Raw genomic sequence first — 17,533 nt, forward strand, 5'->3', positions numbered from 1 at the left:
CACAGGCAAAGGGTTTGGCACTAGTCTTTTGTAGGTCCAGGCAAGCTGTGGCCAGGGCAGAGGAGCAGGAAATCCCAAACATCACTAGGAGTGGAAACCTCCAGAACCTTCTCCTTCTTCAAAACTGGCACCAGGTATACATATTGGATCCTCAGACCCAAATCTTCAGTACAACTCTGGACCTGTGGAAGACTTAACCCCTTCAATGCTAGTGACAGAACCATTCCGTCATGAGTCACGGTTGGGCTGTGCTGATGACGGAATGGTTCCGTCACGACCACGCCCGCGATTGGAATGTCCAGCACATGGCTGGAATTCCTGCCGCACGGAAGCGGTTAAAGACTGCTATGTTGCTCTGCTGCAAGAAGGGCTGCTACTCTGCTGCCCTACTGCTTGAGTGGAAGGACGGGGCTGAATCCTGAACCCAGGACCCCCAGAGTTACTCCAAGGGCTAGTTGGCGTGTCTCCTGATCAGATCCTCAGAGACAGAAAAGCCTCAAACCACCTTGAACCCATCACCTGGACTCTGCATGCTGAGAGTCCTGCCCGCCCAAGTGGTGCCACCCCAGTCCTGGACCCTTGAAAATAGGACTGAAGGTGCTCTGCCAACCCAGCTGTGGTCCCCATCGGAACCGACATGAAGAGATGTGCAGCTCTACAATGTGTTAGACTTCTATGAGCTATGCTGTGTGTTTGTTTTCTTTGTCATGTCTTAAAAACTTAAAACTAAAACAATACTCCTACTTCTTCATCTCACCACATAAGGGCACTCTTCTGCTGTTTAGCATATAAGTATATGATTTTTTATGTGTTTGGTGTTAACAGATGAAATTAAGAAGATGGAAAAGTGTTATTGTATACAAGTGTAAGAACAGAGATGTTATATGAGAAGGAATGAATTATGTATGTGGTGAGGTGGTGTTGTGGGCAGAATTGTATTGTTTGAGATTTTTGGGGACTGATTTAGTCATGGATGTTTTGATAGTGTGCCTGTTGGGGTCAAGTTTTAGATTCACAGCGTTTGAGGTGACAAGTTCAAATATTATCATTACTCACTTTGAGGTGTTGGTCAAACATTTGTCGAGAATGATGTATTTAGGAATAACATTTGCAGTACAATGCAGAGTCCTTAGTTGGGAGAGTGTTTATCTCAGATGTAGCTTGTGCTGAAAGCGTTAAATGTGGCTCACGCTAAACGGGCTGCTGTGAGTGATCTATGTTCAGGGCGAGGACAGTAGCAAGGTGCAAAAGAATATCTCAGGCTTGCGCTAAAGTTATTTTTACATGCCAATGACATAGCATGTAGGGACTGGCTAAAAAAGAGAGCAATATTTGGTGGCCATTTTGGTAGGGGCTTATCTGCATATGGCATAAGTACACAATGCAATTGACTGGGGACGTGCTCCCAACAGTTTTTGCAGTCGATTTTACAAATCTCAGGGTCAGGTCAAGGCAGGCTAGTTGCTGAGGGTTATTGACCTCACTTAGACAGCTAATAAAAAAAAACAGTAAAGTTGGCAACAAGAACAAGTGCTGGCCTAGTGGTAGAGTTCGGGAGGATGCAATTGGTTGTTTCAAGAGGCAATAGGTCTTTACCCATAAAGAGGGAGCAGTCATAGAGGAAGTTTCACAAGAGGGCATGGTCAGCCAAACGGTTGTACACATGGTGAATAGGGACACTTGTTTTAGTTTTCCCCAGTTAGTCGTGGAAGGCAGAATAAAGACGGTGTACAGTAATGAATATGCTCTAGAGTTTGGGTTTCCTTATTAACTGGAGAAGTCAATAATGGAGCTAAATAGTACTTTGGAGTTCTTAGAACTTGAGGTCAACAGTTCAGGCTATTTTACGGTTGCCAGAGAAGAATGTGAAACGGAAAAAAGAGGTGCACCAGGTGTTGGCAAAGGATGAAGTGGATTTGAGAGCCCCGGCAGGGGTAAGAGCATTGTCGTCAAATTAGGTATTACATAGATCTTCAGCGGAACAAGGCATGTTGCTTGTGGAAGGATCAATAGTAAGGAGACAAGCTGGCCCATCAAGGGAAGCGGAACAGGGGCTGAATTGGTAGTTGAAAGATATTGGCGGTATGGAATAGTCGAGCTCTGTAAGAGACACGATAAGCCTGAATTTCATACTAGAGACAGGTGCGAGACGCATAGCTGAGGGTTTGGGTAGTTCTGGGGCAGCAAAAATATGGTCAAGGATAGAGCACAGCATATAAATTGTTTGGAAAAGAAGGCTAGTTATCTTGAATTAAGGAGTTTTCATTGTATTTTAGAGAGGTGCTAGGTGTTATTGCGAGTACACAATACTTCCACAATTTGATAAAAAACGCCTAGGAGGAAGCAGATCAACAACATTTTTTGAACTGGCAAAGGAAATTTGTCACTATTGACTAAAAATACAAAAAATCTGTTAGATAAGAGCACTTACCAGGATAGGAAAATTCTGTGATGCATTGGAACTCGAAGTCTTTAAAGGATTACAGCAATTGGAAGTTGAACTCCTTTGGGGTCCTTTGGAGAAAACTCTTTCTGCGTCCAGATTGCCATCTCAACTGCGGAGCTATTAAATTTATAGCAAAGTCCTGGATGTCTTGGGTGCTGTTGCTTTTCAGCAGGAGATTGGAGAAGGAGCTTTTCTTCCAGTTTTTTTTTTACAATTTTTTTTTTGTCTTGTACATTTGGTGACGTTATTCTGTCTCAGCCATGGTTTCTAGGTTTGTAGAAACTGGTGGAGGAGGAACACTTTTTTATAAAAGCAATGAGAGGAATTTTAGTAGACCTGAATGCAAAAGAATATACTTGGATAGAGAGCGGAGGTCTGACCCTTCTTGTCTGGAGGGTAACTGGACATCTGCACAGCCCAATGGCCTTTCAGAGGCTGCAATTCTCTTTCAACCAGGGTTGGTAAAGCCAGTGAAAGCTGGGATGATCGGAGGTGTCTTTTGGGTGTGTGGAATGAGAGGCGGCTGTGCAGGTTTGCAGGTCCGGTGTTGTGAAGAGCCTTGTATGCGTGGTTATGGAATTTGAAGGTTATTCTTCTTTTAAATGGAAGCCAGTGGAGATCACGGAGGTGTTGGGTGATGGGACAGCGACGGGGATGTAGAGGATCAATAAAGCTGCAGTGTTCTGGACAGTCTGGAGTCTGTGAGGAAAAGCATCTTGTTGATTCCGGTGTAGAGAGTCTTGCCGTAGTCCAGTCTGCTGCTGAAGAGTGCATCCGTGACAGTTTTTCTGGATTCAGTTGGGATCCATCTGAAGGTCTTTCAAAGCATGCGGAGGGTGTTGAAGTAGGTCGAGGAGTCAGCATTGATTTGATGGTTCATTGTGAGCGATGAGTCTAGTATGATGTCGAGGTTTTATGCGTGGTCCATCTGGGTTGGGGTTCCGACGACCACCAGGAGTCGTTCCATGCAGAGGGGGTGGAGCCAAGGATGAGGACTTCTGTATTTTCTGAGTTGAGTTTCAGGCAGCCATTCTTCATCCAGGTGGCGAAGGCTTTCATTCCTTCTTGGAAGTTGTGTCTGGTGATGTTGGGTTCGTTGGTAGGGGAGAGGATCAGCTGGGTGTTCTCGGCATATGAGATGTTGTTAAGCCCATGGTTCCTGACAATGGTTGCGAGTGAGCCATGTAGATGGTGAAGGGGGTGGGGCTGAGGGAGGAGCCCTGGGGCACTCCACAGTTGGTCTCTGTCGGTTTCAAGACGTAGGGAAGGAGTCTGACCCACTGAGCTCTGCCAGTGAAGAAGGAGCGGATCCAGTCGAGGGCCTTGCCGCAGATGCCAGCATCGTGGAATCTGGTGACAAGGATATGGTGGGAGATGGTGAGAATGCAACCAAGAGGTCCAGGAGGATGAGGGCTGCCATTTTCCCTTGGCGAGGAGGGAGGGAAAGTCGTCGGTGAAGGCGAGTAAGGCGGTCTTGGTGCTGTGATTGCTTCAGAATCCGGACTGGGGGATGTCCAGGATGTTGTTAGCTTCAATGAAGTTTACTAGCTAGGTGTTGATGGCCTTTTCAATGACCTTGGCAGCAAAGGGAAGCTGGGATATGGGCCTGAAGTTCTTGAAATCTGTCCGGTCCGCGGAGGGTTTCTTCAGGGGGAGGTTGACTTCAGTGTGTTTCTAGTCATCTGGGAAGGTGGGGGTCTCGAAGGAGCAGTTGATATAGTTGGGGAGCAATGGCAGTGGCGGCTCTGTGGAAGATGTTTTGTGGCCAGGGGTCTGAGGATACTCCGGAGTGGATGCATTTTAATGGTCTTCAAGGTGTTTGCTGTCGTGAGCGGGACACATTTGAGCAGGGTCTGTTGGGTGATGTTGGATGAGGGGGGAGTTGGAGCGATGAGGTGGTTGTCAAATATCATTTTGATCTTGTGGTTGACGAAGGTGATGAGTCTGTTGCAGAGGTCTTGGGAGGCTGGAGCGTCTATTTCTCTGCAGGGTTTGGTGCAAATCCTTGATGCTGGAGAAGAGTTATTTGGGGTTGTGTGCGTTGGTGTGGATTTGGTCTTGGAAGGATTTCTTCCTTGTGGATTTGATGAGTTGGTGGTGTGTGGTGGTGGCTGCTTTTTAGGTGGTGGGTGTTTATGCGGTTTTGTTTTTCCTCCATGTCTTTTCGAGTCGTCTGTAGGAGCGTCTGGATTCTTGGAGTGCAGGAATGAACTAGCTTGCTTTCTTGATGTGTCTTCCGGTGGCTTTCTTGAGGGGGCGAGTGTGTGTGCACAGTTTGTGATCCAGCAGTGGATGTTGCGTGCTGCAGTGTTTCGTCTGACATAGTCAGTGGTGGGGTGCTGACGAGGGCGGAGGTGAGCTGGTCTTCGGTGACTTTGTTCCAGCTTCTGTGGGGGAGGCGGTGGGCATGCTTGTGTACGTGGGTTTTTGGAAGGAGAAGTGGATGCAGTCGTGATCTGTCCAGAGGAGTTCCGTGGTGTGGCTGTAGGAGACGCTGTTTCCTCTGGTGAAGACGGGGTTGAGTGTGAGCCCTGCTGTGTGCGTGGGGGCGGTGACTAGTTGTTCCAGTCTTATGTTGGCGAGGTTCTCTAGGAGAGAGGCTGTGTTTGAGTTGCCTTTAGAGAGTCATGGTATCAAGGTACCAAAATAAAAAGTTACAAGCAAGCTTGAAATGTATGGGTATGTTGGTGCATGGAAACAGATGTGTATTCCTGGAAGTTCCTGTGGTTAATTTAGCACATTTTACAAGAGACCTTTTGGGTAAGGAATCTAGTTCTCTAATTTGTAATACACCTGTGGTGGTAGTAGACCATACTTAACTAAAAAGGAAGGCCAACTGGAAAGGATGGTTTGGTTTGTAGAGTGTTTAAAGGAAAGAAGTTGAGGAGACATTTATGGGCTGCAGGAAAAAAAATCATTCTTTTTAGCATTAACAAGGAATGCTTTCTTAAGTTTGCTCGGTTGGTGCATTTTTACAAGAGTATCAGACGTGTGAGGTTTGGACGAAATGTATAGATTTTGAAATCCAGAAGGAGTATTGTTCCAAAGCCCATTGTACCAGGGCTACAATGGCAAGTAATGTGTTTGAAACGGGAGACAGGTTGGAAGGCATTCTGAAAGTGACATTTTGGTCTAATGCAGATGTATATTCGAAGTTTTACATGGGGCATGAGGAGAATATATCAAACAAAGTTATAAAAAGCTTGGAATACTGACTTGAGATAAAACAGTAATTCTCAATGGTTTAGTGTCAAGAAACTCTTGTGAAAGATTATTCTGAAACTCATTTTAGGTCATTTGTTTGCTTAGTCTAATGTAATTGTAATTGCATTTATATAGCGCTTATTACACCTGACGAGGCGCTGAAGCACTTTTTCGGCAAGTAGCACGCTACTCCGGAAACCAAAAAGGGTTAGTGGTGAATTAGTATAGGGAACTATGAAATTAATTTGAGTGGTGGACATGTCAGTCTGCTATTTGGATTGAAAAGGATAGTGGAGGGATAGAAGAGGGAAGGGTTTGCATTTATATAGCACTTGTTACCCCTGATGAGGTGTGAAGTGCTTTTCGGCAGGTAGCATGCGACCCCGGAACCCAAATAGTCTTAGTGGGGAATTAGTTAGTATAGGGAATAATGCAATTAATTTGAGCTGTGACATGTTAGTCTGTTATTTTATTGAAATGGATAGTGATCTGTCAATGTACACTGCTCTTAATGTTTTAGACCAATGATCCTCAAAGTATGCTCCGGGGGCTGCTTGCAGCCTTCTTGACCTTTACATGCGGCCCCCTCTGTTGAACAGCAGCACGAGCTGCTGTAAAGTTGCTGAGGACTAATATTCAGAAAATAAATGTTAAATAAACAGGCAAGCATTTACTTGCAGATTAAATGTAGTTGTGAAGTATCTACGGTGGTGTCCAGCACCCCTTAACTTTAGTTTAACTGCAAATAAATGCTTGCCCGTTTAGTTAAAATTTTTTTAGACCTCCTTAACAATCCCTGAATCATCCAGAACCCCTACTGCCACCCTTCTGGCATTCAGTGAGGCCCTCTGTGACACCACAGACTATACTTTGTGGCCACTGGGCAAATGTTTGTGAGTATCCATGTTTTAGACTATTAAAGGAGGTGAAGTTTAAATATGAATAGTGTGTGTTGCTTTCTTTATTCTTTACTAACGTTCTGTATAAAGAAATAGTGACTATGCAGATTTCATACGTTTGTTTTCCTTACCTCATTTTCCAGTATGGCAGACAACCCCAAAATCTTAAGAACTTCAAGTTCGGCACCCGTAAATGATGGATCATAAATATGACAGTGACATTTCAGTATCTGTATGAAAAAAACACATAATTCAGTTTCAGTATATAACTGAGGTAAAACTGAACGATGCTTACATAAATAAAAGCTGACCAGTGTGCCAGAGACAGTGAATAAACCAAGGGTAAGAAGCATAACCAAATGACGTGAGAAAAATAGTATTTGATTGTTGTACCACAGTCCATATCAGTAATAACATAAAAGTTATGGATAAACCATTACTAGATTACAAAGGAAAAAACAACAAAATAGGTGTGGACATTGGCTTTATTATTCACCAAATTCTTTAGATACACCACAAGTACCATCTGTATCCATACTATTTTATGGAAACAGGATCTCCAAACATTTATATCTGCAAACAGAACATATACAATTATACATGGAAGTAGGGGTTTCCACAGTCATGACAGAGTGAGTTTACAGAGAAATGACCATTTGTGAATGTGGTGAACCCAATGGGTTTCACACTGAATAGAAATGCCGACAAAGCTTTAGGTATTTATTTATTAGTGGTTTTAAATAGCACTGTCATTATGTGTGTGCTTTACAGTAGAATACAAACAACAACAGTATTGTCGTAAATTGAAAAAATGAAAACAGTATAAACGGGGGACAAGGGTGAGGGGTGGGGCATAGGAAGATAGGTTGAACGGAGGGAATTAAACAGGAAAACATGCAAAACAGTGAGGGGGAACCAATAAAATGTCATATATTGAGAGAAGAATAAGAGGGTAGGAAGCATATCTGTGTACCCAGGCGAGAGCCCAAAAAGTGCAGGCGGTAACAGATCAACTATAATACAGTTAGAGCTTTTGTGTTAAATGCAGTATAAAGTCGTTAGGTGCTGACAGAAAGAAAAGAAGATTGATTTATTCGTCCAGGGTCAGCATTCTACAGAGTAGCATAAAAAAAGTGCTGCTTACTATGGGCATAGTGGGAAATACTTTCTACACCTACAAATCTCCCAGTTGGAGTACTTCTTAGTTTTCACATAAACAGAAGGTTTTTCTGTTGGTGGAGCATTTGTCAGTGTAAAGTTAGGGATATGCATGGAAATCTTAGAACTATACAAATCGGACCCTGGAACTTGAATATTGCTTGATGTTATTAACCATGACCAACGTGAAACATCTATAGTCTCAAAAAGCAAATAGTATCCAAATGATAATGGATTGGCCTAATACAGGAAAACCAGTATGTCTACCAATAAACACTTAACAATCCTTCCCCAACATTTATAGTTCACAACAGATAACGCTGTTTAATTAACTCCCTTAGACATCCTATTCTATGAACAACAGTATTAGCAATGCAATTATTCAAAATGTTCAGAACTAGAATTAAATACCACATACATGACCAGTAATGAGTGCCTTAAAATTGTATCAACAGGTGGTTTTATCAAAAATACATAATATGTACAAACTATATCTATTATACAAATTCTAATAAATCATAAAACATTTTTTTTCATAAAAAAAGTATAAACATATAAACAAAATACACCTAATCAATATAATGAAATAAGAAATACACTTTCCCAATACATTCCAAATGACACATTTACCATATTCACATAAATCATCCACCAATACAAGTTATTCAGTCTTATCATCAATCCTTGCATTATCAAGATGGTGATCAAACGTTCCTACAATAACTGACTTAAGAATAAGGACATTCTCAAAATACTTGAAACTGTTCGAGATATTTATAAATTTCTAAACAGTGATACTTAGAAAAACTTTGTCTCACTTGACCTAGCATAGGCCTTCACCAAGGAAAACAGGTGGTATCCTACTATTTTCAAGACAACAGCCAACTTCGCTGGTTAAAGTACAATAGAGTACTCCCAAACATTACAACCAAAATAGCAAACATTTTCCTAATCCTTATTGAGCTTCTCATAGTAAAATATCCTAATATGTTCTGTATTTGCAATGTAAGCACCAGGCCTTCTTACACAAAGTACACCCATTTCCTTTTCAGAACTGGATAGCTTTCCCACAGCTCCTGCCCCAGTACTGTTCCACTTTAATTTATTGTACTACACCGTATAATATAGTCACATAAACAGCAGGTTTATGCCCTGTGAGCTTTCCGAATTGTCAAGTAAATACCAACTCAGTAAGTGTATGAGCACTTCATTTAGTATAAGGGCGCACTTGGCGGGGGAAAGCTTGCAAAAGAGTTGGCTACAGTTTGGATGATGTGGGAAAAAGTTGGGTAAAGGATGAGGTCTGAAGGGGAAGTAAAAGTGGTGTACAGTGTTTCACATCACGTACGAATAGCGTTTTGAGAGAAAGTGTACGAACAGGCCCAGCCTTAATTCTGGGAACTTAACATATTTGTATAAAAAGAGATATAAATCAGGAATGCTGCTGATGGCATCTTCATGATCAACATAATAGAACACTAAATTGGACCATTGATGGTTATTGGAAAGAAACAGGAATCCTCTAATAATTCCCTTGTTAGAAGAAGGTCCTATAGGACTCACCCACTACTGCTGATTCACTGAAGTCTCCTTGTAAGTTGGTATCCCACAAGCACGTAAAAATGTAATTATCTGAAAAGAGTGCCTCTGTCCATCTCTATCAGGGTATCATCTCATTAGAACCAAGTGGCCCACTGAACAATGTCAGCAGGTTATTTATTTTTATTTTTTGGGGGCCCGACATGAGGGCCCTTTTATAGCGAACGTCCGGGGAAGAGTAAATACGAGAAAGATTAAAGCAACTGACACCCCAACAGTTGAGGGTGGGTAAGTGTACTTCACACACATGGAAGCCAAGATGGAGTTATACAATGAAAAGAAATAAAGATAGAACATCTGTAAGGGAAAGAGAGAATACTAAATCTGTATACAAATCTTCCATCACAAAAAAGAAAGACCACAAGAAACTAAGTAATATTCTTAACCATAAGCAATAAACCAATTCTAAGCTGTAGATTCTGTGACAAACTGGTCCAACAATCATCCAAAAGATTGAAAACATATAAATTGCGGAAACAATCTAACAGAATCCACTTGAAACACTACTTTATACCGCCTTCCTTCTTTAGAGAAGTCTTAGTCCTTTTTTATACAGGTAGGAATATGCTGGTTTATTACCTGCTGGGATGAAATTGGGATCTTCTGACGCACCTTGCCCAACTTTGGTATTAAGATCTCTTGTTCTGTCCTTTACAGAATATGTTACAGACTTGGTCAAGGCTTCACTCACTCAGGCCAAAGTAGTAGTGGTCGCCACAGAGCTAGAAATTCAAACTTGATGTGAGTGATGTTAACAACTATTGCCCCATCAAACTTCTCCCGGTGTTAGCAAAGCCATTTCTGAAGCAGATAAATACGTATGCTGAAATTGTTAGAAAATACTGATGTTCTAGACCCTAGTCAACTTGAGATCTTGCCAGGATATGGGATACAAACGTGCTAGCAATACCCATCGATGAACCTCGAGACCGCGACCTTCTCAGAGATCTGGTAACACGCTCAGATCAACGCCCTACTCAAAAAACCTAAGGCAGACCCAAGAGACCTCAAGAACTTCCGGCCCATCTCTCTGATCCCCTTCCCAGCCAAGGTCATCGAGAAAACCGTCAACAGACAGCTAACCAGATACCGCGAAAAAAACAGAATCCTGGACCCATCCCTGGCAGGGTTCTGCAGCAACCACAGCACCGAGACTGCCCTCATCGCCGACACCGATTACCTCAGGACCCTGCTGGACAACGGCGAGACCGCAGCACTCATCCTCCTAGACCTCTCTGCTGCCTTCGACACAGTCTGCTACCGCACACTTTGGACACGCCTCCACACCGCAGGGATCCGAGACAAGGCTCTAGATTGGACCACCTCCTTCCACTCCGGCAGAACCCAGAGCGTCTGCCTCCCCCCATTCCATTCCAAAGCCTCCGAGATCATCTGCGGCGTACCCCAGGGATCCTCCCTCAGCCCGACGCTGTTCAACATTTACATGGCCCCACTCGCACACGTAGCCCGACAGCACGACCTCAACATAATCTCCTACGCGGACGACGCTCAGCTGATCCTCTCCCTCACCAAGGACCCCATTACCGCCAAAGCCAACCTCCACGAAGGAATGAAGGCAGTCGCCGACTGGATGAAGATCAGCCGTCTGAAGCTGAACTCGGACAAGGCGAAGGTCCTCATCCTCGGCTCCAACCCTTCAGCCTAGGACGACTCCTGGTGGCCGACGGCACTGGGAGCAGCCCCGACACCCACCGACCACGCACGCAACCTGGGAATCATCCTCGACTCAACGCTTTCAATGACCAAGCAAGTCAACGCCGTTTCCTCCTCCTGCTTCAACACCCTCCGCATGCTCCGCAAGATCTACAGATGGTTCCCGACAGATACAAGAAAGAAAGTCACCCAGGCCCTCGTCAGCAGCAGACTCGACTACGGAAACACCCTCTACGCTGGAGCCCCGACCAAGCTCATCAAACGACTACAACGCATCGAAAACGCCTCTGCACGACTGATTCTCAACGTACCACGCCACGGCCACATCACCCCCCACCTGAGAAAATTGCACTGGCTCCCCGTCAACAAGAGGATATCCTTCAAGCTCCTCACCCACGCACACAAGGCACTCCAAAAGACCGGCCCAGCCTACCTTAACCGACGGCTCTCCTTCTACATCCCCAACCGCCAGCTACGCACCGCCGACCTCTCACTCTACACCGTCCCGCGCATCAGAAGATCACCCACCGGTGGGAGATCCTTCTCCCACCTCTCCGCCAAGACATGGAACACCCTCCCACTGAGCCTACGACAGACCTAAGACCTGCTGACCTTCAGGAGGATACTCAAGACCTTACTGTTCGATCAGTAGCGCCCCCCCCCCAGCGCCTTGAGACCCTCGCGGGTGTGTAGTGCGCTTTAAAAATGATTGATTGATTAACCAAGAACAACGGCTGACTAGGGCAAAGCAAGAGGGGTCACTTTTCTGGACTTTGCTGCAATTCAAAACCGTAGTCTATCCCATTGTGATTATGAGACTGACTGACATTGACTTCTCAGTCACTTAATTAAAGTGGTGCCATTTTCTTTAGGAGTTCAAATGTAAATTTTCTCTTTTGCCCATCTCAGATTAAGAGCACTGAAGTCATTTGTGGGGTGCCACAGGGTTCTTCCCCATCCTCCATGCTGCTCAACATGTACATGTATTTTTTTTTAATTAAACAAATCTAATCATTTGATTGTTTTGCCTTATCTAATGCTGACGACACTCAGCTATTTGTGTAGTTAGAGAATGTTTGTTGGCCATCCAAAAGTCGATGTGTCACACCTTCCTTAAGCTGAATGTCAGTACAATTTAGCTCATCATTTTTAGGAACAGAAAATCAAGATGGGGGAACAATCTTTATACTTGTAGTATGAGAGGGCTACTCACCAGTGCACATACAATGAAATCAACAGGTGTGCTGCTTGCCATCACTCAAAGAACAAATTCAGTTGCCAGTTCACGTTTCCCTGTACATACCCCATTTTGTTTTAAAAGATGTTTAATTTCCTACCAAATGAATTTTACGCAAATGTAGTGTTTTTTTGCATTAATATACTTGTTTGCTTATTGAAACAGTTTATATCTCAGCCTGCCCACATATCCCATAAATAATATACAAAAAGTCGAATCTTTGCATTACAAGCAGTTGACTGCAAACACAGATTTGACTATGTGTCGAATGCATGGAAAGGCCTACAGACTGAGCAGCGATTTCTGTTTTTTTGCATTACAACTTTTTGCTTATCTCAGTGATTCTTGCTCTAGTGGCGCTCAAGACTTTTGTCCCTTTGCCTCCCTTGTTTTAAGTAAGAAGGTAATGAAGAAAGCTCGCTAAGGATTACAGTATACAAACTCCGGAAACACCTTTGTTGTATCAATAAGAATGAGACTTTGAAAACAACTTTTCGGTTTTGTTTGTTCCCAAATGAACTGACCTTCCATGTCAGTATTATGGCCCAGCTAACGGGTCCTTCCCTTCCCTACTGTCACAAATTCTCAGTGATTAGTACTTAGAGATTGTATCTAAAAAATTAAGTATATTAAACACAAAACATTTATTATAAGAACGATTTGAAGTACAGGTAAGTAACTTGTTCTGCTGGATGCCCTAATTGCAGATTCCTCACCCAGTGAATAGATAACAAAGCAGTAACTCCTCCTGTGGTGGTTGCGTCAGCCGTCATCTGGAGGAGGTTCACCACTTTGAGGCAAGCCTGCTTTTAGCAACCAGTCGTCGCGGTATGTGAAGACTGGTATTTCCAACCTCCTCAAATGGGCAGCAACTACCATCACTTCTGTAAACACCTGATGAGTGCTGGTGAAACCAGAGGGAAGCATGGAGAACTGGAAGTGCTTGTGGCCTACCTGAAAGAGCAGGTAGTGTCCGTGTGATTGGGGGACAGGGATGTGGAAACTGGTATCCTGCAAATCCAATGTTACCGTCTGGTCACCAGGATCCAGGACAGACAGAACTTGGGACAAGGTGAGCATCTTGAACTTGTTTTTCTTGAAGATATTGTTCAGGCAGCGGAGTTCTAGAATAGGACAAATCCTCTGTACTTTTGGCATCAACGTAGCAGGAGTCCAGATCTCGGATCCCAGCACCCCTCTCTATGGCTCTCTTCTCCAAGAGAGCATGAATTTCTTGCCTGAGAAAGAACAAGTGCTCCTCTGGAAGCCGTTGCGTAGAAAGGTGAGGACATAACCACATCGCAAGATTGTCAGGGCTTCACTGATGGTAGCAGTGGTTCTGTAGAGGTCTGCCCTGTCAGCAGTACCTTCGTAAGCACATTTGTTTTAACTTCCCCTGATGCAAGTTGGCGATCAATCATTCCTACTGCTCTTCTAAACAACAAGCTGGTTCCTCTGTAGAGGGGCCAGGTGAGGAATTAAGTCCCGTATCTGGAGAGGGGTCCGGGCCATTGCCCTTCGAGAGGTTGAGAACCACATTCTCAAGATCATATAGATGAGATTTCACATAGCCTTTGTTTCTGTCCTGTGGCTCCGGGTCTGAAAAACTATGTAGCAACAGAAGCGTGCAAGAATCAGAATGTTATGTGATAGGTCAAGGTGGGTGCGTCTTCGATAGAGGTTGTAGCTGATTCGCTTTTGTGTCTTAAAAGTCTATTGGTTCACCCTCTGGCAACGTCAATGCATGCATGATTGTAGCTGTTGGGATATGAGTCAGAGTAGGCATCAGTCCTGAAGCTGGATGGGACCCTGGTAAGAGGTTGAGAGGCAAAGTTGGAGTTCGGGATGGATTTGCCAGCAATATCCAGATTGGAGGTCTCCTCGGATCCATGGGTTCTGAAGGCGCACCAGAGGAATCAGGAAAGATAGAGAGACTTCAAAGCCTTGCCTCTCTGAAGTCCTGAATTTGCTGAGCCATCACCGATGGATCTGGGAACTCGGGCTGGATCGGGACTAATGAAGGTGTCGGTTTTGCGGTGGGTGAAATCTTGAGGAATCCTGACATCCATGCAAAATCTCCTGATGGGACTGGTGGGTAGAAGGGAAGCTAGGTTTCGTCTTTTTTTTACTTAACTTGTTTCCAGGGACAAACTATGGGAGGCACTGAAGCTGAACAGTATTCTCATCGATCTGCTGTCTATTTTAATGCGTTTGCATTAGCACACATATGCTCAAGTACTCTGGGGTTAACATGGTGAGTTAACTAAACCCATTGAGATACACAAGGGCATACAGCAGGGTTATGGCTTTGCTCCCACTTTATTTTCCCGCTACCTTAATTACATTGCTGCCCTACTTGAAGATTGCCTGTGCGATGCCCCGAAGATTGTGGGCCGGAGGATTCCCCTGCTTCTTTTTGGAGAGGACGCCCAGTTAGGGTCGAAGAATCCTGCTCACCTTCAGTCCTTGGTGGACAGATTTGCGGTGTTTTGTGCCACGCAAGGACTGGAAATAAATCATGCAAAAAAAAGAAAACCCCCACAAAACGTAATGAGATGTTATTAAGCTTCTTGGTGTCACCTTGGAGAGGGTTTCATCCTTTGATGACCTTCGTATTAAATTGACTAGGACCATGAGTTTGCCCTCGCAAATTGACAAGAATACTTTGAATTTAACCCTGGGCTGACTTGTGGGGTGTTAAATGGTGGACCTGATGTCACTTCCAGAGAGAAAGGGAACAGATGCAGAGCCACGCAACACCACCCACTGGCGCATTAGGGATTTGCTGAGAAAAATCTCCACATCCATTCTACAGTTAAAAGTATCCATCAGAAAAAAGCATTTAAGAAACAAAATAAATGTCATCTATCAAAACTTTAAAAATCTCAACCCTGGGCAAAAATGGCTGCTCTTGAGGGGTAAAATAGCTCAGCTTTGAGCAAACATTTCTCCCAAAAGACTTCAAACAATGGAGGCCTTTGGTAGAGGCAAATTAAAACAACATTTCTGTGAAGTGGACACTCAGGCAGCTACCGACTGTCTCTGGTAAATCCTTATAATCTATTCAGCAATAATTAAAAAGGGACTGACCCCCAAAACAATTAGATAAACTGTAACATTTGGAAAAGCGTTTTAGGGCTCATGTTAAAAGCTTTCAGCAGGCTACAGGTCCAGTCCACACAGCGATGTAGAAGAGGAAATAGAAGCCTTCAGAAAAAATGGGTCAAGCACTATCATAGCTCTCCTCATCACACATAGATTGAGCCACAACTGCAATCCAATTAAAGTGAAGATTATTCTTGATCTGGCTCCTACATCCCATCCGTAACACAATGTTTCATACAGCTGGCCATTTGACTACTTTGGGGTAATAGGAATACTCTGTGAAGTCATTGTTTTCTTTTCACTATTATAACTTAGGGGCAGACTGTGGGTTGTCTAAATTCATATCCCTGCATGCTTGTGTATTACATAATGCCTCAACCTCTCATTAGGGCCCCCAAGCAAGGCCTCTTCTGGGAGAGGGCATGATGTTGAGAGCACCCCACTCACTAGGCTAACAATAGTTTCTCTTGTGCCGCTCTAACTGAGAGGTTTGCAAATGCAATACATTAGGGCTCCATCAGTCACTGTCCGCTTCAGGCCCCCATACTAATTGGGGGGTAAGAGGACACCTGGTGAAGGAAGCAAAGGGAGCAAAGGCACCAGCACGAAATATGCAACAACAGCACTCGCTACCATTACAGTGTGTTAAACCATGCTATTGGTAGAAGTTTGTACTGCCTCTTTCCCTTAGCATTGGAAAAAGAATAATACAATGATTTGCATTGGCAGAAAAAGATTTGGGAGCATCAAAGGATCCAACTCGTTCTCAAATTCAAGATTTTGAAAAGGTATTTATCTGTAGCAATAGCTCTCCAGCTATCTAATTTCATTATCTTCGAGCAATTCCTTGCCTTTATGGATGGCCTAGGAAACACCTAAAGGAAGAACTATTTTAATAAACATTTAGTTTTACTTCCACGTGTTTTGCAATTTGAAACTACCGAAAAAACATCTTAATCTTCAGCACATATTAAAAAGATACCTGATCCAATTAATTGTTTTTATAGCAAGTGAAGTGTACATTGAGGCAGCCACAAAGCAGTCCTTTCACACACGTCTTTTCTCAAAATAAGATATACAGTTAACCTACAAAGAGTAGGTTTTGAAGCTGGGGAAGATGCCTGCACAGGAGTACTACTGTAATAGATCAGTAACATTTTCTTCTCTAGAAAGGGATCTTTCCCAGATTCATAAGCTTTAAACTGATTTCGTAGTAGTAGCTGATCAAAGATGGGAAGCGAAATTTAGATAACTGACTCACCTGATGAAAAATATTTTAGGGTACGTTATTCACTTGATCTTCAAGTCTTGTATCCAAATATAAACAGTAATGAATACAAATCGAACAGCAACCCATAGTTAGAGGCAACAACATGGAGCACTGTGAAAAAAGATTCAGCAGCTGCTTTTCTGGCGAGCTCAGTGACAGCCTTACTGGCTTTGGTAGTATGACTCTATGCTTTCTTAGGATGAGCCTGTAGCAGCGCACATGCGCTGCTCTGCGAGACTTCATGTAGGGGCTTCTGAAAGCTGACCACACGCTCATGCATGTGCTTTTGTTTTCGTTGGCTGCAATTGGCTTTTGCGTGCGTCTTTTTTAAAAAGACAGCACGCAATTGGTGAAAGGCGGGTGCATGTCCCAGCTTCCTGTAGAAATGTAACTGCCCATGGCCTATTGGTGTCTGTTACGTGAAGCAGAGGCATCTGGGTTTAATTATAAACATGTGTTTATAATTAGAGCGTGTTCACTTTGCTGCCGCGCTCTTTCACCCCCGCTCCTCTGTGGTGCACGCGCACCACTGGTTTCGATTCCGTGCTTGTTTTACAGTAGGTTACAGAGTAGATTAAAGCCACTTTAAAGTACTGGAGAGTCAGTCTGCTACGTAAGCAAGCAAAAGGTTTTTACAGCCTTTTATTCGGCATCATGGTGTTCAGGACAGGTTCGTTCTGTGAGTTTCAAGCACAAGTTCTTTTCTTCTTGTGTACCAGATGTCTCAGGTGGAGATGAGTATCAGCTCGCTGTGGGCGTGGCTTATGGGCATTGCCAGGCGGGAGTGGGTGACTTGCAAGCCTGACTCCAGGGCGAAGGACCAAGCTGGCTCGCTGCTGTGAGCCTGGCTGAGGCTGGTACAGCTCCGGTTCCGTGTATAAAGCCATCCATTTTTATTTCCAGGTTTATATAGAGCGAACTCGACCCTTGACAATATTTTG

At 43.8% G+C, this 17,533-nt stretch overlaps 1 protein-coding gene across 3 annotated transcripts in view; it reads right to left on the bottom strand.

The window, feature by feature from the left end:
• Positions 1-17,533, bottom strand: part of SRRD (SRR1 domain containing) — a 113,456-nt gene that overhangs the window by 26,753 nt on the left and 69,170 nt on the right. For all 3 annotated transcript variants that reach the window (XM_078667312.1, XM_078667313.1, XM_078667311.1), the window contains exon 5: positions 6,681-6,779. In XM_078667312.1, coding sequence (XP_078523438.1) covers positions 6,681-6,779 — 99 coding nt within the window. The remainder of the gene's footprint in view (positions 1-6,680; positions 6,780-17,533) is intronic.

Source organism: Lissotriton helveticus, chromosome 11 (assembly GCF_964261635.1).
Source record: "Lissotriton helveticus chromosome 11, aLisHel1.1, whole genome shotgun sequence".
NCBI lineage: Eukaryota > Metazoa > Chordata > Amphibia > Caudata > Salamandridae > Lissotriton > Lissotriton helveticus.